This window comes from Zootoca vivipara, chromosome 12 (genome assembly GCF_963506605.1).
Source record: "Zootoca vivipara chromosome 12, rZooViv1.1, whole genome shotgun sequence".
Taxonomy (NCBI): Eukaryota; Metazoa; Chordata; class Lepidosauria; order Squamata; family Lacertidae; genus Zootoca; species Zootoca vivipara.
The window spans coordinates 58,981,683-59,007,853 of NC_083287.1; the positions used below are offsets into that span (position 1 = coordinate 58,981,683).

The 26,171-nt window shown below is 53.0% G+C and overlaps 1 protein-coding gene across 2 annotated transcripts in view; it reads right to left on the reverse strand.

Moving 5' to 3' along the window:
• AGAP3 (ArfGAP with GTPase domain, ankyrin repeat and PH domain 3) overlaps window positions 1-23,485 on the reverse strand; it is a 108,996-nt gene extending 85,511 nt beyond the window's left edge. For both annotated transcript variants that reach the window (XM_035130149.2, XM_035130151.2), the window contains exon 1: window positions 22,951-23,485. In XM_035130149.2, the coding sequence (XP_034986040.2) occupies window positions 22,951-23,218 (268 nt within the window). In that variant the 5' untranslated portion in view covers window positions 23,219-23,485. The remainder of the gene's footprint in view (window positions 1-22,950) is intronic.
• Between the last annotated feature and the right edge of the window lie 2,686 nt (window positions 23,486-26,171).

The window sequence follows — 26,171 nt, forward strand, 5'->3', positions numbered from 1 at the left end:
CTGTCAGGATGCGGTACAAGGCCTTTCCGGAATGGGAGGGCTCTCTGTTTCCTGGGAGCGAGCAAGCAAGCAAGGGGGGGGTCGTAATAATAATAATAATAATAATAATAATAATAATATAATTATTTATACCCCGCCCATGGCTGGGCTGGGTTTCCCCAGCCACTCTGGGCGGCTTCCAACAGAAAAATAAAACACAGTAATCTATTGAAACCTATATAAAACAAAAAAATACAATAAAACAATACAAACAAAAGACCTTCGTTGAACAGGGCTGGCATAAGACACAAAAGGGGCTGGGAATATGTGGGCGAGTCTGTGACCTATTTGAGGCTTCCCCCCTCCCCGTGCACAGAGACTGCTCAGACACCTGACTCTGCCTGCCAAAGTGTGCTGGGGGCGTTATTTGCATATATATTCCCCCCCCTTTTGCTTGGGCTGCTGAGTCACCTCATCTGGGTCACCCGGCTCAGCCAGCTGTGGAAGGCCGAAGACTTGTCAGCGGGACCCAAGCCCACAGCTGGGCTATCAAGTCAGGACCCGTTTGCTGGGTGGGCAAAGAGAGGAGGACCCATGAGGAAGACTGGGGAGCAGTCCAGGGAGAGGGGGGGGGGAGTTCACCTGGAGATCCAAGCATGGGGTGGGGGCAGATGGGGGGGAGGCTTGCGGGGCACCTGGTACCCAGGTTCTCCTTCCTCCCTGTAGGGAGATGGAAAGATATTTCCAGAGGCGGTGAAGGGGCTGGAGGGGAAGGGGAGATGCAGGCAGGGAGGAGTGTCCCCCCCCCCCCCGGAAAAACAGGAATTCCATGAGTCAGTCTGTGCATGAGAGGCTGGACTCTTTCTCTGGAGTGGGAGCCAGGGCCCAGCATACCATTCGACACAGGACAGCAAGGGGGTCAACGCAGACCCCCAGGGAGGGGAGGGGTCCAACCTTCAGCCGGAAGAGGAGGAGGAGGAGGAAGAAGAAGAAGAAGAAGAAGAAGAAGAAGAAGAAGAAGAAGAAGAAGAAGAAGAAGAAGAAGAAGAAGAAGAAGAAGAAGGGGAGGAGTTTGGATTTGATACCCCTAACATTCTCCTTTCCCTTCCTCCCCCACAACAAACACTCTGTGAGGTGAGTGGGGCTGAGAGACTCCAGAGAAGTGTGACTAGCCCAAGGTCACCCAGCAGCTGGATGTGGAGGAGCAGGGATGCGAACCCGGTTCCCCAGATTAGGAGTCCACCGCTCTTAACCACTACACCACACTGGCTCTTAACCACACTGCACCCTGGACATGCAGTGGTGTCAGAGGCTCCCTGAGGCTGAGAGGGAGCAAAAGTGCACACAGAGGCAACATGGCCTCTTGGGACCTGCCTGGCCTTAGAAACATAGAATTGTAAAGTTTGGAGGGACCCTGTGGGTCATCTAGTCCAACCCCCTGCTATAGCAGGAATCAAAGCTCCAGAGACCCTGGCAGGTGGCCACCCGGCCTCTGCTTAACAACCTCCAACGAAGGAGAGTCCGTCGCCTTCCAAGGGAGTCAAACAACGGAAGCAGACAGCAAGCAGCGCAGACACCTTGGACCCCGGCCTCCCCCGGGCAACCGAAGGGCTCCTGCCTGGCAGAAGAGGAGCTGCCCCCCACAGGAAGAAGCCTGATGCTTGGCAGGAGCATCGCAGGCCTTTCCACCAGAGAAGGATTTAGACTGGCTCCTGGGGGGGGGGGCAGAAGTCCAGAGCCAAGTCCCAGGGGCAAGAAGGAGCAGGAGAGTGGAAGCCGTGAGCGGATCATTGCAGGGAAAGGCAGAACAGCGCGCTAAGTCTTATGTCCCACCCTTCTGAGTCTGGGATGAACTTGAAATGAAGGTGACCCAATTCAGACAGGTGACAAGTGACCCCTGAGTATGTTTAGCCTGGAGAAGAGAAGGTTAAGGGGTGATATGATAGCCATGTTCAAATATATGAAAGGATGTCATATGGAGGAGGGAGAAAGATTGTTTCCTGCTGCTCCAGAGAAGCGGACACGGAGCAATGGATTCAAACTACAAGAAAGAAGATTCCACCTCAACATCAGGAAGAACTTCCTGACAGTAAGAGCCGTTCGGCAGTGGGATTTGCTGCCAAGAAGTGTGGTGGAGTCTCCTTCTTTGGAGGTCTTTAAGCAGAGGCTTGACAGGCATATGTCAATAATGCTTTGATGGTGTTTCCTGCTTGGCAGGGGGTGGGACTGGATGGCCCTTGTGGTCTCTTCCAACTCTAGGATTCTATGAGGGCCACAAGGCTCACTCGGCTGCACCTCCCCAAGGCATTGGCTCTGGGGCCTCTGCTGCAGAACTCTTGGGAGCTGCAGTTGGCGCAAAAGGACACAGGAAAAGGAGCTGCTGTTATGCCACTTTTGACATGAACCTGCTGCGTTCCTGACTCCATAAAACTCCCTTCCCAGAGAGGCTTGCCTGGCACTGACCTCATTCCTTTCTGTCCCCCGTTTGCCCAAGAAATTGGCAGAGTCCATTTCCGGCTCCATTTCACTTATTTCCGTCGAGCCGTTTCCCTGTGGCATTCGGCTCTGGGAAACGAGGCTGAAGAGCAGCTCCCATTCAAATAAAAAAACGGCAAGGGGGGGGGAGCTGTCCGCCTGAACAGCGACCAGAAAACATTTTGCTCCCCGCAGGTCTGCACGATATTGCAACCCAAAAGGCGACGCAAGTCCATCTCCCTGTTTGCTGGCGTTCCCCCGCTGCTGAAAGGAGGAGCCCGGCAGACGCTTGCCCTTGCTCCCCCACCCACTGGGCCTTGCAGCCTCTCTGCAGGGCAAGGCCAGCTGGGCATTAAGGCCCCAAAGCTTCTGCAGGCAGTAGCTTAACAGGCAGAGCCTGCCTGGAAGCTCAGGCGGGTATATTACAATAACTTTGCAGAATTCGGGGCTGCTCAGCTGAGTCTCTAAATCCCACTTGCCCTTCTGCAGGGATGCAAAATATTGCTCTGCCCAGGCATATTTGGAAAGATACAGGTGTAGAATGGAGGGACTGCGGCCACTGAACTTCGCTGGAGTCTCCTTTGTCTCCTTCCTTAGTGGATGCAGACGACAAGGACCGGCCCTGCCATCCCCTTTGGGATCCGGGTGGCATTTATCCTGAGGCAGGCAAGCAGGGAACCTGCCAGAACGGGCGCCCACCATGCCCTTTCCAAGCCTTGGAGAAGACATTGTGTCCTCTCCTGGAGAACTTCTGCTGCTGCAGCCTCCTCCTTATTTCTGCAGAGGCCACAGACTGAGGCTCCGTCTCACTGGGAAATCAGGAAACTGAGCCGCCGGCAACAAGCCAATTTGCAGAACAAGTGTCAAGAGAAAGGGTCCTGTTTTGCTGTCGGAACAGGAGCAGCTGCAGTCGTTCCAGTTCCCTCAAGGCATTTGCCACCTGCCTTTTGCCGCCCAGCTAAACAGTGGATGGCTGCGGCTGCTTAGGACCACAACTCCCAGCAGCCCCAGCAGGTGGGAGCACAGTCACGCTGGACTGGGGATGATGGGATTTGTAGTCCAACTTGGAGGGTACCAAGACGGGGAAGGCAAGGCTAAGGAATTCGCTGTTGTGGTTGTTACTATAGCCATTACGAACTTGTGTTTCTGATCCAGAGGACAGGATCATACCCCAAAGGACAGGATCACACTTCAAAATGACCTTAACAGATTAGACAACTGGGCCAAAGCAAACAAGATGAATTTTAACAGGGAGAAACACTTGGGCAAAAAAAAAAAAAAGAAAGGCACAAATACAGGATGGGAGACACCTGGCTTGAGAGCAGTACATGTGAAAAGGATCTAGGAGTCTTGGTAGACCACAAACTTGACATGAGTCAGCAGTGTGATGCAGCAGCTAAAAAAGCCAATGCAATTCTGGGCTGCATCAATAGGAGTATAGCGTCTAGATCAAGGGAAGTAATAGTACCACTGTATTCTGCTCTGGTCAGACCTCACCTGGAGTACTGTGTCCAGTTCTGGGCACCACAGTTCAATCAAGAAGGATACTGACAAGCTGGAACGTGTCCAAAGGAGGGCAACCAAAATGGTCAAAGGCCTGGAAACGATGCCTTATGAGGAACGGCTTAGGGAGCTGGGTATGTTTAGCCTGGAGAAGAGAAGGTTAAGGGGTGATATGATAGCCATGTTCAAATATATAAAAGGATGTCACATAGAGGAGGGAGAAAGGTTGTTTTCTGCTGCTCCAGAGAAGCGGACACGGAGCAATGGATTCAAACTTCAAGAAAGAAGATTCCACCTAAACATTGGGAAGAACTTCCTGACAGTCAGAGCTGTTCAACAGTGGAATTTGCTGCCAAGGAGTGTGGTGGAGTCTCCTTCTTTGGAGGTCTTTAAGCAGAGGCTTGACAGCCATCTGTCAGGAATGCTTTGATGGTGTTTCCTGCTTGGCAGGGGGTTGGACTGGATGGCCCTTGTGGTCTCTTCCAACTCTAGGATTCTATGATTCTATCCGTCCTTCACTGCAAGGTTCTAGGGTGTGTTGCAGCACAAGAAAGGCAAAATAGCGCCCAGTTCCAGGCACACCCTTCCATGTAGACCCCCCCCTCATCTGTAGATCTCAGGGTGGTTCACAAACTAAAACTGCAGTATAGAAAAAGTGGGGGATTTGAGGCCAGGTCTCCCAGACAGCTGCTTTATAGTCAGATTTTCAATCTGTCTCAGCTCATTCAGCACAGGACTTAAGAACCAGGCTCTGTGCAGAACTGGGGAAATGTTTTACATCCCAAGGCTTCATATTTGACTGTGGAAGAGAATCCCTCAGAAAGAGGTGGTCTCTCCTTGGTTGGAGGTTTTTAAACACAGGCAGGATGGCCACCTGTCAAAGGATACTTGAGTTGAGATTCCTGCCTTGCAGGGGGTTGGACTAGATGATCCTCAGGGGTCCCTTCAAAGTCGGCCATTCTAGGATTCTATTCTTCTCCCCTGTCCCAGTCGGATACTTTATCGCCAAACCTGCCTCGTTCAAGGAGACAGTGCAGGTTCTGGGCAGAGCTGGGAAATATTTTGCATCCCAAGGAACTGGGCCCAAGTGGGAATGTTCAGCGATATATTGATATAAAATCCCAAACCAGTTTGAAGTCCATATTGTGATATCGTGACCTGGCAATATATTGCAAATCTTGATGTGTGTGTGTGTGTGTTGCGCCTGGAATTTCTCTAGCGCTGCCAGCATGGCGACGGAGAGGAAGGTCACCGCAGGACAGGGAGCTTAAGCCTGGTTGGCACTGCCAGATGGGCCCACACGTCCCCTCGCCTCCCTCCCCCTGCTCAGCGGGTTTGCCTTTTGCTTCTGACCCCTGGGAAGCCTGGCAGGCGGGTGGGGAAGGTCAGGCAAGCTTCCTCTCCAGCTGTTAGCTTGCTGGCCAGATGTGCAGCAGCCATAGATGCCAAGTTCTCCCTTTTTTAAAGGGAAATTCCTTTATGCTGAACAGGCTTCCTCGCGAGAAAAGGGAAAATTTGGCAGCTATGGCAGCAGCACAGGCGGGCAAGAGACTCTGGCGGACTCTGCGGGGCAGGAAGGCACCGATTCTGCAAGGGCTGCAGGGCCTGGCCTGCCTCTGGCTCTCCCACCAAGTAGGAAATGCAGGCTGGAATCTAGGAAGCGTGGGGCAGACAGTCTGTGGGGTAAAAGCCTGCTGGTTTGGGGAGAAGGACAAGGAGAAGGAGAAGGGGAAGCACCGCTAGGGCAGGCAGCTCTCCTAGCACAAACTGCAACGGATCCGCACCCAAGACCCCAATTTCTCTTAAGAAATCAGCAAGGAAGCTAAGAAGGCCAGTTGAGGATGTCATGAAGAACACAAGCGGAGTCTGCCGGATCAGGCCAGTGGTTCATCTTGTCCAGCATCCTCTTCTCACAGTGGCCACCCAGATGCCCATTATGGGAAGCCCATAGCAGGATTCGAACACAAGACCCTCTTTCTCCCTTTCTGTGGCTTCCAGCAACTGGTATTCGGAAGCATTCCTGCCTCTGACTGGGGAGGGCAGAGCCGAGCCCTCAGGGTTAGGAGCCCCCGATAGCCCTTTCCTCCTCTATGGATTTGTCCAATCCTCTTTTAAAGCCATACATACAAGTCGGGGGGATATCCCTGCCTCCTGTGGCAGCGAGTTCCACAGTTTAACTCTGCACTTCCTTTTATTTGGCCTGAATCTTCCAGCTGCATTGGACACCTGGCCCAGGAGTGGGCTCAAGGTGGGGCTCCCCACACACGAGAGAGACCCACACACCCCACAGGCTATCCTTCTCCTAGATGCCCCTGAGGGGTCCCTTTCAGCTCTACAATTCTATGAATCTGCTCTCCTCCCTCCCCACCCCCACCCACCCACAGCTGAAGCAAGATGGAGACCTCCCTCGCTGGGGTTCCTAGGGAATGACAGAAGCTAAGGAGGCTCTGGGCTCTCTGGCCAAAAGGCTTTGCCAATTCCCCCTTCCAGCTGCAAGATTGGGAAGGAAAGGGAGAAGCTCCGTGGGAAGGCGACTCGGCTGGGGAGGCAGGAGGCTGGTGTATGTTGGGGCTGTGGTGGGCCAGCAGTCCTTAAGGAGCAACCAAGAACCCGGTGGGGAGTGGGGAGTAGATGAATAGGAGAATTACAGAGTTGGGACGGATCCCAGAGGTCATCTAGCCCAACCCCCTGCAGCGCAGGAATCACAGCTAAAACCTCCAGGACAGGTGGCCATCCAGCCTCTGCTGAAAAACGCAAAATGAAGGAAAATCCAGGGGAGTCACCACCAAACAGCTCTCCCTGTCTTAGTGTTTACTTGCAATCTCCTTTCTTGTCATTTTAAGCCACGGGTTCGAGTCCTACCCTCCGGAGCAGGAGAAATCAACCACGCTCCCTCTTCCGTGGGACAGCCTTTAAGATGTCGTATCTCATCTCCGTCTCCTCTTTTCCAGCTCCTTCCACCGTCCCTCACCCGGCTTGCTTTCCCAATCCTCTGCGCACATCGCAGCTTGTCATCGAATAAGAGAATACAAGAGCTGGAAGGGACCCCAGGGGCCATCTAGAACAAGCCCCTGCAAGGCAGGAATCTCAGCGGAAACATCCCTTGTCCGTATCCTTCTTAAATGGTGGTGCCCAGAACTGGGCACAGGACTCCAGGACAACCTGATCTAGGGCGGCCAAGGAGCCCCAAAGCCCTCAACTTCGAACACCAAACCCGCCTCCCCAGATGCCATGTGCTGCAGAGTGCAAGCATGCAAGGCCATAAGGTGCCCCACAGATGCCCTTCCCCTCCCCCCAGCACTGCTCCTCTGCTCAACCCCCCCCCTTCCTGCAACTGCACCCCAAAGTAACTTTGCCAGAGTCTGCCATCTGAGGGCCAGGATCCCCACCAGAAACCCTCTCTGGGAGCCCTCCAAAAGCCCTGGAGTGGGGAGCTTCAAAGCCAGGACAGAGAAAAGGAAGCCCTTCTTCTTGCAGCACATAAACTGTGGAACTCCCTGCCACAGGGGGCAGAGATGGCCACCAAACTGGAGGACTTTAAAAGAGGATTAGACAGATTCAAGGAGGAGGAGAGAGCTAGCAGTGGCTCTTAGCCACCCGCAGTTGGGGGCCAGCAACGCTTCTGAATCCCAGTAGCTGAAAAAAATGTTTAAAATAACCTTTTCTTAAAGAAAACCCCCAAAGCCTTCCTTTGAGGAATTCTAGGTGCCGAAATCCCAAGGGAGCAGAAAAGACTACGTGACAATGGCTGTGCGGATGTTACTGGCCCAGAGATGGAAAGAAGATAAAGTCCCGGCCAGAGAAGAATGGCAGATCAAGTGGGTGGATTATGCCAAAAATGCTAAAATGACCGGAAGAATCAGAAATCAGGAAGACCAAAATTTTAATAAGGAATGGGGAAAATTTATAAGCTATCATAAAAAACCATTGGAAACAGTTAAAATCGTTAGTAGGACTGGAATATCACTCGTAGTTTAAGGGTGAATTTTGGACACAATGCAGAGGTATAAGATTTGGATGATCATAAAAGATGCAGGAGGAAATTATTCACAGTAGGACCCACAAAAGGGGAGGAGGGAAGTCTGGGAGATCCCTTGGAATCTTGTTTCTATGTTTGATATATGACTGTAAAGTTTTAATCTGAAAAACCAAATAAATAAATGTATTGGGGGGGGGGAATCCCAGTTGCTGGGAATTGTGGAGTGGGAGAGAGCTCTTGCGTTCAGCCCCTCTTTGGGGCACCTGGCCAGCCACTGTGAGCCCAGGATGTTGGACGAGGGGGCCCTGCCCTGATTGGATTCCCAAATGGAACCTCCATGGACAGAGCCAGTCTACCTTGGAATGGCAGAGAGCAAGAGTGGGAGAAGGCTCCCCTTTGGAGGCACCTGTGGCCACTGTGAGAAGAGGCTGGAGGCCACTGGCTGAATCCAGCTGAAGGCTCTCCTTTGCCCACACATAGCCAAGGGAGCAGGGGCTGGGGGGAAGCCCAGAGGGAGGAGTCCCCAGAAGGTGGCAGCCGTGCCCGTCCTCCGTCCTGCCAGGGAGACACCGCGGGGGAACCCCAGGCGGAAGCCGCAAGAGGCCACCCACAACCACCTGTGCAGCCCAACAACTTCCTGCCGCTGCCCGCAGAACTTCCTGCCTGCTGAGGCTGCTCCGAGACAGGTAGCATAGCTGCCAAGTTTTCCCTTTTCTCACGAGGAAGCCTATTCAGCATAAGGGAATTTCCCTTAAAAAAGGGATCTTGTCAGCTATGACAGGCAGAGGCAGGCAGGCAGGCAGCGCCAGGGAGGTGAGCAAGACATGCCCAGAAGGGCACTCCGGGGAGGAGGGAGACTTCAAGAAATTCAGCAGCTTGGCAGACTCCACTGGGGTGACTCCAAAGAACTCAAAGAATCATTGAACGCCAAGGGTCATCTAGTCCAACCCTGTGCAATACAAAAATCACAGCTGATCACCCAGATGTTGACTCCTCTCTCAAAACACCTCTGTATCCTGCTTCTGAAAGCCAGTTCACTATCTTCCTTAAGGTAAACCTTTTCAGTCAATACTCCCCCCTCCCTTTTTCCTCTTTTTGGACAGGCATAAAAATTGAGTTTCATCTCTTTATTGACAGATCCTGGAGGGGAAGAGCTTTTAGCTGTGATCCCTGCACTGCAGGGGCTGGGACCAGGTGGCCAATATCATGTTCCCCTTATACAAATCTAGGGCGCAACCACATTTGGAATACTACTACCCACGTTTCCCCTTTTTAAAGACACCGTCTTATTCCTTTTTTTTCTCAAAAAACCACAGGATGGCTTATTTTCGGTGGGATGTCTTCTTTTTTTATTACGGTTTTTTACGGTGCCTTATGGTCTCCTCGGGCCGGGCCAGGCCGCTGGCTCGGGGCACTGCGGGGCGCTGCGGGGCGCTTTGAGGTGCTGGGTTAAAAATCCTGCCATGGCTTACTTTATGACTATGCCTTAAAAAAGGGGAAACAGGTATAATATTGTAGTGTTTGGAAATGTTTAGAAAAGGGCCCAGTGATTGAGGGGATGGAGAAACTCCCTGAGGAAGAAAGCTTGCAGAGTTTTGGACTTTTTAGTTCAGAGAAAAGACAAGCGAGAGGCGACATGATTGAATCATAGAATTGTAGCATTGTAAGGGACCACACAAGGCCATCTAGTCCAACCCCTGCCATGCAGGAATCTTTTGCCCAGTGTGGGGCTCCAACCCACAACTCTGATAAACTATTGTGAAGCGTGGAGAACTTGTGGGCCTTCAGTGATATTCAACAAGGAGATCCAAGATCAGACACCCCCAAACTTTGGCCCTCCAGATGTTTTGGGCTACAGTTCCCATCTTCCCTGACCACTGGTCCTGTTAGCTAGGGATCATGGGAGTTGTAGGCCAAAACATCTGGAGGGGATGCCTGTTCAAGATGGATACAAAGAAGTTAAACTGTGGAACTCCCTCCCACAAGAGATAGGGGTGGCTTTAAAGGAATATTAGATGAATTCATGGAGACAGGTATCAATAGCTGGCTCTGCTCTGCCTCCACAGTCAGAGGCAGCCATGCTTCTGAATCCCAGTTGCTGGAAACCCCAGGCAGGGACAGCATTGCTCTTGAGTTCGAATCCTACTTGCTGGTTTCCATTTGTAGCATCTGGTCGGCCACTGTGAGAACAGGAAAACCTTTCTGACAGTAAGAGCTTTTAGACAACAGTCCTCTTCTCTTTCCTTGGGGGCTTTTAAGCAGAGGTTGGCTGGAAACCTGCCATGGACGCCTGCATTGCAGGGGGTTGGATTGGATGACCTTCGGGGTCCCTCCCTTCTGACTCTACGATTCTAGGATGCTGGACGAGGTGGGCTCTCGATGGCCTCATCCAGGAGGCTGTTACATTCATCGGCCGGCCGTTGGCATTCAGTGGCATGCCAGGGAGCCTGGACGAAACTGAGGCCGAGGGGAGTGCCAGCCTCTGAGTCACAGGGCAGACATTCCTTGTCCAGCTCCAGCCTTCCACCCCCACCCTGCCAGCCAGCTGGTGACCCAGCCCCCTCCCCACACCCCACGCCAGCTGCCGGAGGGGAGGGAAGCAGCTGCCCCATGGCTTGCCAAGGCCTGGAGGGCTACGGCCACTGGCCGGCTCAGGCCCTTTCATCACAGCAGCAGCCCCTCGACCGCCCCATGGAGCAGCGCCGGAAAGGGAGCCACCAGGGAAGGCAGGAAGCCGTCCACCCCAAGGGGGCTTCAGCCAGCCGCCGTTTTTCAGCCTGGCCTGCCTCTAAGGCAGGGAAGGTGGAAGAAGCAGGCAGGGACCTCCCTTTGCCCCTCGTCCACCAAAGGACGAGAAGAGAAGGTTAATGGGTGATATGATAGCCATGTTCAAATATATATAGAGGAGGGTGAAAGGTTGTTTTCTGCTGCTCCAGAGAAGCGGACACAGAGCAATGGATTCAAACTACAAGAAAGAAGATTCCACTAAACATTAGGAAGAACTTCCTGACAGTCAGAGCTGTTCAACAGTGGAATTTGCTGCCAAGGAGTGTGGTGGAGTCTCCTTCTTTGGAGGTCTTTAAGCAGAGGCTTGACAGGCATATGTCAAGAATGCTTTGATGGTGTTTCCTGCTTGGCAGGGGGTTGGACTGGATGGCCCTCGTGGTCTCTTCCAACTCTAGGATTCTATGATTCTAGGACTTCTGCATTTTTCAGGAAACTCAAACTGTTGCCTCCGCGATTCCATTTGTAACCAGCTCAACATTGTATTTGGTGTCACATCCTCGAGCCCTGACAGCCGCCACACCCTCTTCCAGTTCTCTCTCCGAAACAAGGCTCCCTTTTTGTAAAAATCCCCCGCCAGCCTCACTGAGGCTCCCCTCTCAAAACACCTCCATTCCCGGATTCTTAGAGCTGAGCCCTGCTCTCTCTCTCTTAAGGCAAACCTCTTCTCCCAAGTCTTCATTTATTCGACAAGTTACAGACGGGCATAAAATTGAGATCCATCTCGAAACACACACACACACACACACACACACACACACACACAGAGAGAGAGAGAGAGAGAGAGAGAGAGAGAGAGACTACTCTTTGTTGTGGTTTGTGCATTGCAGAGGGTTGGACCAGATGGCCTTTGGGATCTCCTCCAGTGCTACGATTCTATATGCCAACTTTGATTTGGGGATGTTTTCAGGCTGGGAGCAGGGAAGTTTTCTGGGGACTTGGGGTCAAATTCCTGACTTCTTAGCATTGGTGGCGGCGGCGGGGTGGGGTGGGGTTAGGAATCGCAGAGCCACAACACAATATAAGCTTCAGTGCAGTAACATTTTCAAACAACAGGATTTCGGCGAGCCTGCAAGACCCCAAATGACTGAGCAACAGGGTGGATAAAAATCAATGATTTTTTAAAAATTTAAATTGGATTTTAAAAATAAAATAAAATATTTGACTTTTAATATAAAATGCTTTTGGAGGAAAATCCTTTCTAAAGATAGTTTTCTATTAAATCACATTATAGTCCATCAGGAAATAAGGATTTGTTTCAAGTTTTTCACGTGTGCTAAAACTCAGTCTAAGTTTTTTTTAAAAAACGTTTAACCACATCAGTTAACAAACATGGATACATATGTTCTAATGTTATTGTTTTAGTTAAATAAATTGTTTAAATTGTTATTAAGGAAATGGTTATTTTTCTCCTTCCATTAAAGTACAGCAGAAAAGTTGTCCAAATATAAGCAGTTAACTTATTAAACCTCACTACAATTTCACAATTATCTGTCTATCTATTTCTAATAGTATAACCAAATCTGTATTTTTATATAGCTGTAAAAACTACTCTGAAAATTTATTATTCCAAAAATGAAACCTTCATCTGGTGGTAAATATTAAGATTATACCAGCAAGAATGAGTCTTTCTGTAAAAAAAATAATGATTTAAATCAAGCCTTACTGGCTAGTGATTTAAATCAATTTGCTTTAAATCAAATCCACTCTGCTGAGCAACCATGCCCTCAGACAGACAGACCCCACCACACACACACACACACACCAAACTCTTGGGCAAAGTTTGGCCCATAGCTGCCAAGTTCTCCCTTTTTTTAAGGGAAATTCCCTTATGCTGAATAGGCTTCCTCGCGAGAAAAGGGAAAACTTGGCAGCTATGGTTTGGCCCCATCACCTGCAAAGGAGAATCTGCTGGAGGGAGGCAAAGTTCCACCCCCCCTGGCATTGGGCAGCCCCCTGGGCATCACATCTTTTGCATGTGCCACTGCCATGCAGATGCCCCCACCAGCCCCTGCCCTCTCCCTGTTCAGCTGCCCCAGCGGCCAGCCCAAGGGATGGGCCAGGGTGGCACAACGTGGCAAGATGCCCACCCAGAGGCACCCTGGCCCAAAGCCCAGGCAAACTCTGGGGTGCCAGGTGCTCTTTTTGTGTGCAACAGAATGAGGCACCATCTGCCCATCTGCTGGGCTCTGGGAGAACCTCCTTGGCTACCCTGGCAAGAGGGAAGTTAGAGAGAATGGCATCAGCCCTGCCTCGCACGGCAGAGTCGCCTGAGGCAAAGCAGAGGTAGCTTAGCTGGTGGAGCATGAGAATCTTAATCTCAGGGTTCTGGGTTCGAGCCCCACGTTAGGCAAAAAGATTTCTGCATTCCCTGCAGGGGGTTGGGCTAGATGACCCCTGGGGTCCCTTCAACTCCAGAATTCTGTTTTTCTAAGGCAGCGGCTGTGTCAGTGTCGGGATGTGTCCGCTGCACACAAGCCACATGGTGGCAGGTGCCACAACCCCAGATTGCCACATGGTGCCGTGGGGAGTGCTGTGGGTGGGTGGGGAGGGGGAAAGGTGGCCCCCACATGTGGGGCAGAGGGTGAATGTCCCTTCTGAACCTGGGCCTTCATTGCCAGGTGGTAATGGTTCTTACGGTCAGGCAGGCAGGTGTGCAGGATTTAGCCCTGTGAGCAAAGCCCGAAGGACTCGCACTCAAGACCAGCAGAGGCAGACCCAGGGGCCGCCTCCCCCCGAAGCTGCCACAAAGAGGGATGCTGAAGCCCCAAGCAGCCCCCACTCCCCATCCCGGCAGCCCAGATAGCAGACGTCAGCTCCCTCCTCGCACACACACACACACACCCCGTTTGAGAGGAAATAATCTTTGAAAACGTGACAGAAATGTCTTCTGTTGCTTGGAAACAAGCGGCAAAACCAAGCAAACCCCCTAAATTACTATTCTTAGGTTCTTGAGCGGGTGGTCGCAGACCAGATCCAGGCACTCCGGGAGGAAGCGGGTTTTCTGGATCCATTTCCATCGCGTTTAGGCCTGGGTTTAGCACAGAAACGGCTGCTTTGGTCGCCCTGGATGATGACCTCAGTCGGGAGGGGGGGGGATGTGTCCCTGTTTATTCTCCTCGACCTCTCAGTGGCTTTGGATTCCATCAACCATGGGATCCTTTGGGACTAGGGGGGGGCACCGCTTTGTGGTGGTTCCGGTCCTACTCAGGTGGTCGTTCCAAGAGGGTGATGCTCGGGGGGGGGGTGTTCTTCGGCCCCGTGGAGCCTTCAGTGTGGGGTTTTGGAGGACTCAATTCTATCCCCTATATGCTGTTTCACATCTACATGAAACCACCTAGTTGTGTTATTCTGAGGTTTGGGGTATGTTGCCAGCAATATACTGGTGACTCTCAGCTCCATTTCTCCTTGACATCTGCAGGTGAGGCAGTGGAAGCGTGGACCAGTGTCTTGCCTCAGTAATGGGCTGGATGAGAGCCAACAGACTGAAGCTCAATCCAGATACAACCGGGGCTCTAGTTACAGGTAGGTAGCCGTGTTGGTCAGAGCCTGCAATAAACCCAGATGCCAACTTTGCTGCCACATACACCCGGAAAACACCATCACTGGCCCCAACAACATCCAACATACCATCTCAGGACTATTTAATTTAATTTAATTCTAACATTGTGTATGAATTAAATTTAATTTAATTTAATTCTAACATTGTGTATGCCATCAAATGCCAACAGTGCCCTTCAGCTCTCTATATTGGACAAACAGGCCAAACCCTACGCCAAAGGATAAATGGACATAAATCTGACATCAGGAACCACAAGACAGAGAAACCAGTAGGAGAACACTTCAATCTCCCAGGACATTCTAGACAAGATCTCAAAGCAGCTGTTTTATTACAGAAAAATTTCAGGAACAGACTGGAAAGAGAAGTTGCTGAATTGGAACTCATTAGCAAGCTTAAAACCATGGAGCCACCTGGGATGAACAAAGACATTGGATTCTTATCTCAGTATGCATGATCAAGCTTTCGTTAGCGCCTCAGCCCTTGCTTTTCCCCCGCAGAACCAATTGCAGTCATCAGCAGTCGTTAACAGCCATCAACAGGTTTACCACTCCTATCAGCCCATCACCCATTCCCATCACCCCACCCTCTAAATATACATAAGGGTCTGGTGGATTCTGTTTCAGTGTATCTGAAGAAGTGTGCATGCACACGAAAGCTCATACCAAAAATAAAAACTTAGTTGGTCTTTAAGGTGCAACTGGGGCTCTGTTAGTGGGTGGTTCCCTAGACCAGATGGCTGGGAGGTCGCCTGCTCTTGGTGGGGTTACACTTCCTCTGAAGGAGCAGGTTCGTCACTTGGGGGGCCTCCTGGATCCTTTGCTGTCGCTCGAGGCTCAGGCGGCCTCAGTGGCCCGGAGTGCCTTCCATCACCTTTGGCTGGTGGCCCAAGGACAGCCTACCTACTGTTGTCTATGCTCTGGCAACCTCAAGGTTAGATTGCTGCAATGCCTTCTACGTAGGGCTGCCTCTGAAGACAGTTCAGAGACTTCAGTTGGTGCAGAATTCAGCGGCCAGGCTGCTCACCAAGACGGTTTGAGCATCTCACACCAATCCTGGTCCAACTGCACTGGCAGTTTCCGGACCCAGTTCAAAATGCTGGTTTTGACCTATCAAGCCTTAAAGGTCTCCAAACTTACTGGGCTTCGGGCCGGCGCCTGCAGCAATTGCGCGGTGGGCCGGAGGACGGGGGTCGCGCGCACCCATACGCATGTGCACATGCTATTTCCAACGCACTTCCGGGTCGCAGGAGCACTGGAAATAGCTTGTGCGCATGTGCACAGGCCTCCTCTGGCCCGAAAGTGTGCCGGAAATGACGCTTTCACATACACGCAAGCTATTTCTGGAGTTCCTGCGAACCAGAAATGGGCAGCCGCGCCGGTAAGAGCAGGTGGCGGCAGCGGAAGCTGCAGGCCGGATAAATGACCCTTTGGGCCGTATCCAGCCCGCAGGCCATAGTCTGGGGATCCCTGCCTTAAACGGCTCAGGATCACAATACCTCAAGGACTGCCTCTTTCCACCTGAACCTACCCGGACCCCGAGATCATCTTCTGAGGCCCTTCTTCGTGTGCCTCTTCCTCTAGAGGTCCGGAGGGTGGCAACACAAGAGCAGGGCCTTTTCTGCAGTGGCTCCCTGTCTGTGGGACGCTCCCCCCAGGGAAGCTCACTGGGCACCATCATTACATATCTTTAGGCACCAGGTGAAAACGTTTCTCTCTAACCAGGCCTTGGCTGATTAACATTCGATGGCCTTTTCAATCTGTTTTTTTGGGGGGGGCTGTGGGTTTGCTTTTGCTCCTCTTCTTATCCTGCATTTTGGTTTCTCACTTTGCATGTCTATGTTGTGAATCGCCCTGTGATCTTCGGATGAAGGGTGGTATACAAATTTAATAAATAATAATACTATGGCGCTCGTTCCACAATAAATGGTGACCTATGAGATAAGGAGAGGAGGTACCAGAGAGTTGCCAGCGCCCGCCTCCCCCACAAAAAAAGGGTAAGGCTGAGCGGCCAAGAAACATGGGGGAGGGAGGGCGGACTAGAAGCTTGTCTTTCAAACTGCAGAGCCATACAAGACGGGCGGGTGCCTGTCCCCACCCCCAGAACACTTGCCGCCTCCAGGCTCCAGCACAAGACGAATTGCAAGAGACAGGCCCACGCCCAGGAATCTGCCGCACTCCAGCCCCCCCAGAGCTGCCACCCCTGCCTGTCGGTCAGCGGAGTTCTTGAGGCACAAACACAAGGCAGCTGACGCAGGATCCGATCCAAGTCACAGAAAACCCAGAAGGAAAAACGTGGGGCGTTTTGTACTCTAGCCGTAAGAGCCCTGAGGAGAGGGTATGGCTGGGAGTGACCCACAGAATCACAGAATTGTAGGGTTGGAAGGGACTCCAAGAGAGATCTAGTCCAACCCCCTACATTGCAGGAATCAGAGCCGCCTCCCTGCCACACTGCTGGACTACCCCACACTTCGGCTCTTCTTCCCCAGGACTCCAGGTTTCTTCAGAGACCCCCCCCAAGCAGCCCAAACGAACTCTGCAGCCCAAGCCAAGGGGCACAACCCACACATCTGGAATGGAATGGGGAGGCCGTGGGGCAGATCCTGGGAATGTGCAATAATAATAATAATAAAATTACCAGCCCTCTGCCCACAATACACTTTTGGGGGGGGGGAAGTGGCGGTGGAGAAGAGAAGAGTTGACACTAAGCTAGTTGCCCCACTGTCTGGCACCAAGCAAACTACAAGAAAGGAGATTCGGACTAAACACCTGGCAGGAACTTTCTGGCAGTAAGAGCCTCTCTCAGAAGGTGGTGAACCCTCCTTCCTGGGGGGTTCTTAAGCGGAGGGTGGGTGGCCACCCCCCAGGGATGCTTCAGTTGAGATTCCCGCATTGTAGGGGGGTGGACTAGAGGATCCCTGGGCAGGGCCGTCTTGAGCAGATCGCGCGCCCTGGTGCTGAGGGGCGGAGATCGCTCTGCCGCCCTCCCCGCCCTCGCAGGGCACAATTGGTTTCTCCTCCTTGCCAGCCCGGCGCCCAGCTTACCAGCCCCGCGCCGTGGTGCACTGCGCCACCGGGGGTCTATGAAGAGCCGGCCCTGCCCCTGGGGTCCCCTCCAACTCTACGATTCTACAATTATATGATTCCCTTTCCTATGGTTAGCTCAGAGTAAGAGTCCCTTCAATGTAAAAGGGTACAGGAGCAGAACTCGTTTCCGGGCCCCAGAGGCAGAGAGCAGGAACCCCTTGCAAGCCTTGCTCTCCTCCCCAGCCCAAAATTGCAGAAGGGAAGGAAGCAACTTCTGCCAAAGCTTAACTGTGATACAAAATTGCCTACAACACACATACGAATATATCAAATATAGTTAATTCAACTGAGATCTTAGGAAGGTTAAACTGCAAAGCCAAAAAGTTCAGGTGTGTGAATTCGTCTTTCGCTAGTGGGAACAAAACAGAGAAGCAAACGAAACACTGGGCATTTGTACAGTTTTGCCAAACTACAGATTTGAAAGAGCAGGCTAAAAGTTCTGCAAGAGCCCCTTTCCTTGATCCATAGGAACACAGGTGGACTAAAAGCAAGAATGTCTCATTTTGTATCAACTGAAGGGGAAACTGCAACCAGTTAATGACTAAGCAAAATATGACTCCTAAGAGGCGTCACAAGAAGACCAGAAACTATCTTCCTTTATGTTGGAAACATGGATCAGGCGAAGAAACTCACTTTCCATTCCTGTATGGTGTCTCTTTCACTGGGACCACAACAACACTGAAACCTTCTCTACCTGATGCTCACCTGTACAGAGGCTGAAAGCAACACGGTCACCTCAGCAAGTCCTAACAAGAATCAGAGAACTGCAGAATCAGAAAGGACCCCCAAGGGCCATCTAGTCCAACCCCCTGCAATGCAGGAAGAACCCAGGATAAACTAAAGAAAGGCATGCCAGTTATTGGGACCGACACATTGATGCTGGCCTATCGGAATGGCAACTAATTAGAATCATAGAGTTGGAAGAGACCACAAGGGCCATCCAGTCCAACCCCCTGCCAAGCAGGAAACACCATCAAAGCATTCTTGACATATGCCTGTCAAGCCTCTGCTTAAAGACCTCCAAAGAAGGAGACTCCACCACACTCCTTGGCAGCAAATTCCACTGTCGAACAGCTCTTACTGTCAGGAAGTTCTTCCTGATGTTTAGGTGGAATCTTCTTTCTTGTAGTTTGAATCCATTGCTCCGTGTCCGCTTCTCTGGAGCAGCAGAAAACAACCTTTCTCCCTCCTCTATATGACATCCTTTCATATATTTGAACATGGCTATCATATCACCCCTTAACCTTCTCTTCTCCAGGCTAAACATACCCAGCTCCCTAAGCCGTGCCTCATAAGGCATCGTTTCCAGGCCTTTGACCATTTTGGTTGCCCTAGTGGAGATCTTCGTTAAAGACTCCAGAGGAAGCTGAATGGTTGTGGGGCGAGAGGAGAAGTCCTCCTCTTTTTCAGTCAGAAGCTGGCTAAAGAACCGGAAGTGGTGAGCGGAAACAAGTGGAGCTGCTCCCCATAGAGGGATGTGGAAAGCGCCCTCACAAAGTGTAGAATTAGTACACGCGCTTTTTAACTTGGACATAAGTTAAGGTGAAACTGGAAGCAGCAAATTCCCCACGCCAGAGATCATTAGGAAAGGAACCGGAAATAAAACTGCCATCATGCCATCAATGATGTGATTTGGGAGGCCTGCGTCCCGTTCTGTTCGCCTCTCCTCCAAGAGGATATCGCACAGCTGGAGAAGGTTCCGAAAATGACGGAGAAGGGGATGCAGAAACTCCCCTCTGAGGAAAAGTTGCAGCATTGGGAGATTTTCCGTTTACAAAAAAGAAAAAGAAAAAAAAGAAATAAATAAAAAGGTGAATAAGAGGTAACATGACAGATGTGTATAAAATTAGGCACAGTGCGAAGTTTTTCTTCCTGTCTCGTCATGCAACTTCGTGAGCCTCCTACGAAACGGAGACCCGGAACTGACAAGAGAAAGTCTTCCTTCAAGCAACTCGTAGTCGACTTAAGGGATTTGATCCGGCCCACCTGCTGGGCTCCTCAGAGGTCCTCCTAGCCTGGTCACCACTGTCACGCACCTAGTGAACAGGTATGGCACAGGTAACAATGCCAGGGTACCCAGCTGGCATCCAGCGAGTAGCAAGGCCAGAGGAAGGCAATTCCTAAAGGCTGAGGACCACGTGGGCCAGCTGCTGAGGTGCCCCCCCCCCCATATCTGTGCTACAGCAATCTAAACATGGCCAGACTAGTGTTAGAAACTCAGCTATATCAGCTAGGTGCCAAATGGCACCTCAGAACCCAAGTTACAGTCACCAAAACAGAATGTCTCCTTGACATTTTTGGGCAAGATGGCTCTCTAAAGTCATTTTTCAAATGATGGATGGAGTGTGATTGAACATCCAGCTTGTTCGTATGACAAGCCTGAGTTGGGTGAAGAGCTTTGAGGACTTAAAGAAGGAAAGGCTCTTGATCCAGGGACAACCCACATCTATATTGGCCCATTCTGACCTGTTTTTCTTAATGGTGACACAGATCATTCATAACATAGGGATATTCTTCACAACTGTGAGCAGGGCAGTCGGGTGGGGGAAGCGAAGACAAGCGACAATAATTCACTATAACACTGGTCTCTTCTCCTGCTCAGGCTGCACGGAAAAAGCATTTGGGTTCCTGAAATTCATTCTGATTGTGCAGATAAAATAGAATGGTTAGAATTCTACAGGATGGATTGCTAGTGTGTGAAAACAGTCAGGATCCAAGGTGCAGGCATGCATCTCCAGATGGTGGCGATGTCGGGCACCCTCCTGGCACTCAGGCATCCTCACTTGGTTGCAAGGTGCAAAATGTGCCTGGCAGATTTCGAACACAGACCCAGGACACCCAAGGAGGCTGCCTTTGAGGAGTGCCCTTGGCTGCACCTGGATGCTAGATATAGATTCTGGAAGGGAAAAGGACGCCCACAGAAGGATACAGGATGGGTGCGGGATTCAACACCACCCTCACCCCTCGACTTCTGGCATCGAAGGCCAGAGCCAGGCAAGTCCTCAGCATAAGGATGGCACCTGTGGATTGACCTAGCCTTTCCAGCTCCTGACAGGATCCCTGCCTCCAAAACCAGCGATGCCACCTCAGCCCCAGGTGTCGCCCAGGTAGCCCTTTCAGGAGGGGCTCTTGCCAGGCCCCTCCCTTCCTACCAAGCAATGAATGCCAGGCCACAGGCAGACAGAAGGCGTGAAGAGAGCAAGAGAAGAGAAGACCTTTCCCTGGTTTCTCCTGCTGCCGCCAAGGCCCCATCCTGCCCTTGGCAGCAGAGTGGACTATCGTAATACTTTTGAGGCTCCTACCAGCTCCCATGGACTTGAGAGTCCCATGGACTGCAAGAAGATCAAACCTCTCCATTCTGAAGGAAATCAGCCCTGAGTGCTCACTGGAAGGACAGATCATGAAGCTGAGGCTCCAATACTTTGGCCACCTCATGAGAAGAGAAGAATCCTTGGAAAAGACCCTGATGTTGGGAAAGATGGAGGGCACTAGGAGAAGGGGACGACAGAGGACAAGATGGTTGGACAGTGTTCTCGAAGCTACGAACATGAGATTGACCAAACTGCGGGAGGCAGTGCAAGACAGGAGTGCCTGGCGTGCTCTGGTCCATGGGGTCACGAAGAGTCGGACACGACTAAACAACTAAACAACAACAACAACCAGCTCCCAAATAGTAGCGGGAGGCAGAAATCCCCCCCCCGCCCCGATCACCAGCGGAAGCTCAAAGTCAACCTCCCTGTATGGCTTCCATTCCCTTCTGCACCAACCTCCCTCCCATCCTGCCAGCTTCTGCATGTCTCTTTCCTTCTTCCACCCAGGGATGCTCAGGAATAGTTCAGACTCTGCCCTTCTTTTCACAGGGGTCCACCCCAAGCTCCTGGGATGCAGGTGACACCATTCTCTCTCTCTCTCTCTCCCCCCCCCCATCCTTTGTCGGACGCCAATCTCTCACCTGGAATCGTTTCCGTCCTTCGAGCAAAGAGGCTCCCCGAGAGCTCCTCCTGCCAAGCAGCACAGGTGGGGAGGTGGCGCTACAGGTTTGCCAACCTGCCAGCGGAGCGCAGGTGCTGCGCTGCCTCAGGGCAAGGCTTTCTGAGCAGTTCCACGCCCAGGCCGGGCACAAGAAGGTGCCACCCGCCTCCCCTGCCTGACAGCTTCCACTCCCCCAGGCTGCCCTTCTTAGCAAGGGAGAGAGAAACGGGGTGCAAGCAGAACAGCAGCATGCCCCCCCCACCAGAGCTCCCCTCCCAGAGCCCCCTGGCCACGCGGAACAACAGCAACTGGAGCAGGCAGCGCCACGCAGAAGGGCCTCCTGCGCAGAGACGGAGCCGCCAGCAAAAACCAAGGGAAATGGAGGATGCTGCCATTACTGCCACAGTCTCCATAGCACCGAGCCCCCCCCCTCCCCCAGGGTCTGCCCCAGAGGGATGCTTTCACAACCAGACCCCAACCAAAGGCAGAATGGCTCTCTGGCCTAGGCACTCCAGCCTCAGGACCCTTCCAGAGAGCACCTGCTGGGCCTCTGGCACTGGAGGTTCAGCCTCGGAGCACTGGCATGAAAACAGTGCCTCTGAGCTCGTGCAGAGGGGACCTCTATAACTGAAGCCAGGTTCATTGCAGACTTTACCAGGCAGGAGAAGCGGGGGGGGGGGGGCAGCCATTGGTTCCTTGGACGTGTTTGGGGCCTTCCCCTCTGCCCTCCTCACAAACTGCCCCCCAGTCGTTGCCTGCAACAACACCCAAGCCCAGGACTCCCTTGCTAGGTGGATGATTTGGGGGCTGTTTTTTGGGGGGTGTCTTCCTGGCGTTCAGGATGAGCTGCTTTGCACACCAGGGTCCACTGCCCAGCCCTGGAGGTTCTCCTGACCCCCAGCTGGCCAACAATGTTCCATCCCTTTGGGGCACATCTGGCAGTGGGGGGGGTCCTGCTGCCGGGATGCCCCCTCTCTGGCCAGGCAGGAAGGGCACAGCCAAGGGCAGCCACAGGCATGGGGTGTGGAGGGAGGGAGGGAACCTGGCTGGCTTTGTGCGAGGCATGCCAAGGAGGGTCTCCTTTCTCCCCCTCCCCGCACCCAAAACCAGGGTCCCTTGCAAACTGCCAACAAACTCTGCCAAGTGCCAAAGCACGTGGTGAGGTGGGGGTGGGATGCAAGAGGAGAGAACGGAAGGAAGGAAGGAAGGAAAGAAAGAAAGGAAGGAAGGAGTGACATTTGGCAAGGGATTAATCACAGCCTCTCTGCAGAGCCAATAAAACCTCCCCCCCCCCCAAATCGGGAGCTCCATTTTCTGCTGCAGGAGAGAGAGATGCACACATAACAGCCCCCCCCCCTCGAGGCGGAGGAGGCGGCGGCTCCTCTTGCAAGGCAGGCGCTCCACAGCCCTTTGGCCGCATCCTTCCCCGAGCATCCCAGAGGCTGAGCAGAGCCAGAGGCCGCAGCGGGCGGCGCCTGAGAGCCCCCGCTCCACCCCTCGATCTCCCCCCCCCCCACAAGCAGCCCCATCCCCCCGTCGAGGCCGCCGCCCCTCCGCCGGCCCGCCCCCGCCGGCTGCCCCCCCGAGGCCGGGGGTCTCTCTCTCTCTCTCACCCTCGATGGAGATGACGTGCTCCCGGATCTGGCTCTGCAGCGCCAGGTCGTCGACGCGCTCGACCAGGTCGTAGATGGCGTAGATGTTGGGGTGCACCGACTCGAAGCGCCCGATCTCGGCGCGGATGGCCGCCGAGTTGGACAGGCCGAACTGCGGCGAAGGCGAGCCGCCCGCGCCCGACGGGCCCGACGGGCCCCCCGGCGCCGCCAGGCTCTGCTGCGAGCCCGGCCCGCCGCCCTGCCCCCCCGGCCCGCCCTGGAAGTTCATGGCCGGCGCGGGAGGAGGAGGACGACGACGACGACGAGGAGGAGGAGGAGGACAACGGCGAGGCTCGACGGGGCGGCGGGCGAGGCGCGGCTGCTGCGGCGGCGGCGGACACGCGGTCGGTGGGGCGGCTCAGCGGCGGGCGGCGGCGGCGGCCGGGGCGGCGGGCTCCCGGCGCTGCATGGCGGCTCCCGGCGCGGCTGGGCTGGCTGCTGGTCCTCCTCTCCGGCCGGCGGCCCCGCCAGCAGAAGCAGCAGAAGCAGCGGCGGCGGCGGCCCCGCGTCACGCAGCCGCCCCCGCTCCTCCTCCCGCGTCAGCGCCGGGCTGGCACCGCCCCCGGACGGAGGGAAGGAAGGAAGGAAGGAAGGAGGGAGGAGGAGGAGGAGGGCGGCAAAGAGGGAGGAGGGATGCAGGGATGCGGCGGCGGCGGCAAGGAGCCGCCTGCGCAAGCCCGGCCAACGCTTATGTAAGGCGCGCAGCCGCGCCGTCGGGGGGGAGCCGCGCGTGGCCCTCGGACGCCTTGCAGGGACCCTCGGAGGAGGGGGCCGGGCGGGCGGGGGTCCCGGGGAAGGAGGAGCGCGGCTGGCAACGGGAAGGCAGGCCGGGCCGGGCCGTCGGGGCGAGGAGGAAGAGCCCGCCGGGGGGATCAGCCCCAGTCCAGCAGCCTTTTCCCACGGGTGGGGGGGGGCTCTCGGGAAGTCGCGCGCAAGAGCAGCTCTCCCCTCGCGGCGGCGGGGGCTTCCGAAGGGGGAGCCGAGACAACGGGGCTCCTTCTTGAACTGGCTCGTAGCCTTCGCTCTTGCCAGGAGCGCCAAACTGAATAAAATAGGGGGGGGGAGGTAAGCCTCGCCCTCCATGACCGATCACAAGATGTGGCACATGCACACCATTTTAATGGCAATGTCCATCAACCTTTGGGGGGGTCAGCCCCCTCAGATATTTTATTGGGGGTGTGTGTGAAGGGACCTGGCCGCCTAGGAGTTGGCTCCTGTGCCTCCAAGATGGCCTTCACCCCCCCCCCCCCCAGCTTGGCCAAAGCTTCCTTTGGAAGCCCATCACTTGAACTCTGCGCTGAGAAGCCCTTCCTTCCTTCCTTCCTTCCTTCCTTCCTTCCTTCCTTCCTTCCTTCCTTCCTTCCTTCCTTCCTTCCTTCCTTCCTTCCTTCCTTCCTTTCGCCTGCCCAGTTTGATGCCTCCAATAGGGGAGGTGGCAGCGGCTGCAATTGGGGGGTGACCCATTTCCTCCAAGGCCAGGGACGTACCTGGGGGTTGGTTCCCACCGAGAGTGCAGGCCCAGGGGGGGGAGGATGCTTCACAGAAATATCCAAGGAAGATGGAGAGAGCCAGAGACACAGAGAGAGCTGCTTGGGAGCCTAGAATAGGTCAGTCTCTGCCCTCAGCTCAACCCAGAGAGCATGGAGTTCATTTCATTTATTTCAGAGACTTAAGAGTCAAGCATTTTTTTCAATAGGAAACGTCAAGATCTAAAATATTAACAACAAATATAAAACAAATTTTAAGTGGCAAACATCAGTATCTAAAATATTAAAAACTAACAGAACAGCATAAATCAGGCCAGCAAAGCAAGTCAGGAATGGCAGATTCATAGTCTTTTTTTTTTAAAAAAAAAAACACCAACAACAACAAAACACAATTTACAACAGGATCATTAATTGGAAATCCAGTCCATCTTCTCTCTAAACTGGCCCTGAGCTTCATAAAAATATGTCATTGCTTTCTTCCTTATCTTTAGTTACATTCAGGGCTTTTTTCCAGCTGGAACTCACTGGAACTCAGTTCTGACCCCCTCAGGTGGGGGCCATTGCCATTCTAAGAGAACAAGGGAGGCGTTCATGGTGAGTTCCGGCACCTCTCTTTCTAGAAAAATAGCACTGGTTACATCGCAGAATTGTAACATTGGAAGGGACCCCCAGGGTCTTCTAGTCCAACCTCCTACAATGCAGGAATCACAGCTAAAGAATCATTGACAGGTGACCATTCCACCTCTCTTTAAAAAACCCAGAGAAGGAGAGTCCAAAACCTTCCCAGATAGTACATTGTGCCATCAAACAGCTTCAGGAGGTTCTTCCTGATGTATAGTCAGAATCTACTTTCTTGTAACTTGAATCCATAGGTTCAGATCCTGCCCTCCAGAACAAGAGAAAACAAGCACACTCCCTCCTCCATATGACAGCCCTCTTTTCCAGACTAAGGCTCCTCTTTTCCAGACTAAACATCCCCAGCTCCTTCAACCGTTCCTCATCAGACATGGTTTCCAGACCCTTGATCCTCTTGGTTGCCCTCCTCTGCACACATTCCAGCTTGTCCACATCCTTCTTCAATTCTGGTGCCCAGAACCTAAATAGCATCTCAAACCTAGACAGCATCTTAAAAAGCAGAGACATCACCTGGCCTACAAAGGTCCGTATAGTTAAAGCTATGCTTTTCCCAGTAGTGATGTATGGAAGTGAGAGCTGGACCATAAAGAAGGCTGATCGCCGAAGAATGGATGCTTTTGAATTATGGTGCTGGAGGAGACTCTTGAGAGTCCCATGGACTGCAAGAAGATCAAACCTCTCCATTCTGAAGGAAATCAGCCCTGAGTGCTCACTGGAAGGACAGATCCTGAAGCTGAGGCTCCAATACTTTGGCCACCTCATGAGAAGAGAAGAATCCTTGGAAAAGACCCTGATGTTGGGAAAGATGGAGGGCACAAGGAGAAGGGGACAACAGAGGATGAGATGGTTGGACAGTGTTCTCCAAGCTACGAACATGAGTTTGACCAAACTGCGGGAGGCAGTGGAAGACGGGAGTGCCTGGCGTGCTATGGTCCATGGGGTCACGAAGAGTCGGACACGACTGAACGACTAAACAACAACAAGAACTGGACACAGGATTCCAGGTGTATGTCTGACCAAGGCAGAAGAGAGCTGGACCATGACCTCCCTTGATCTGGA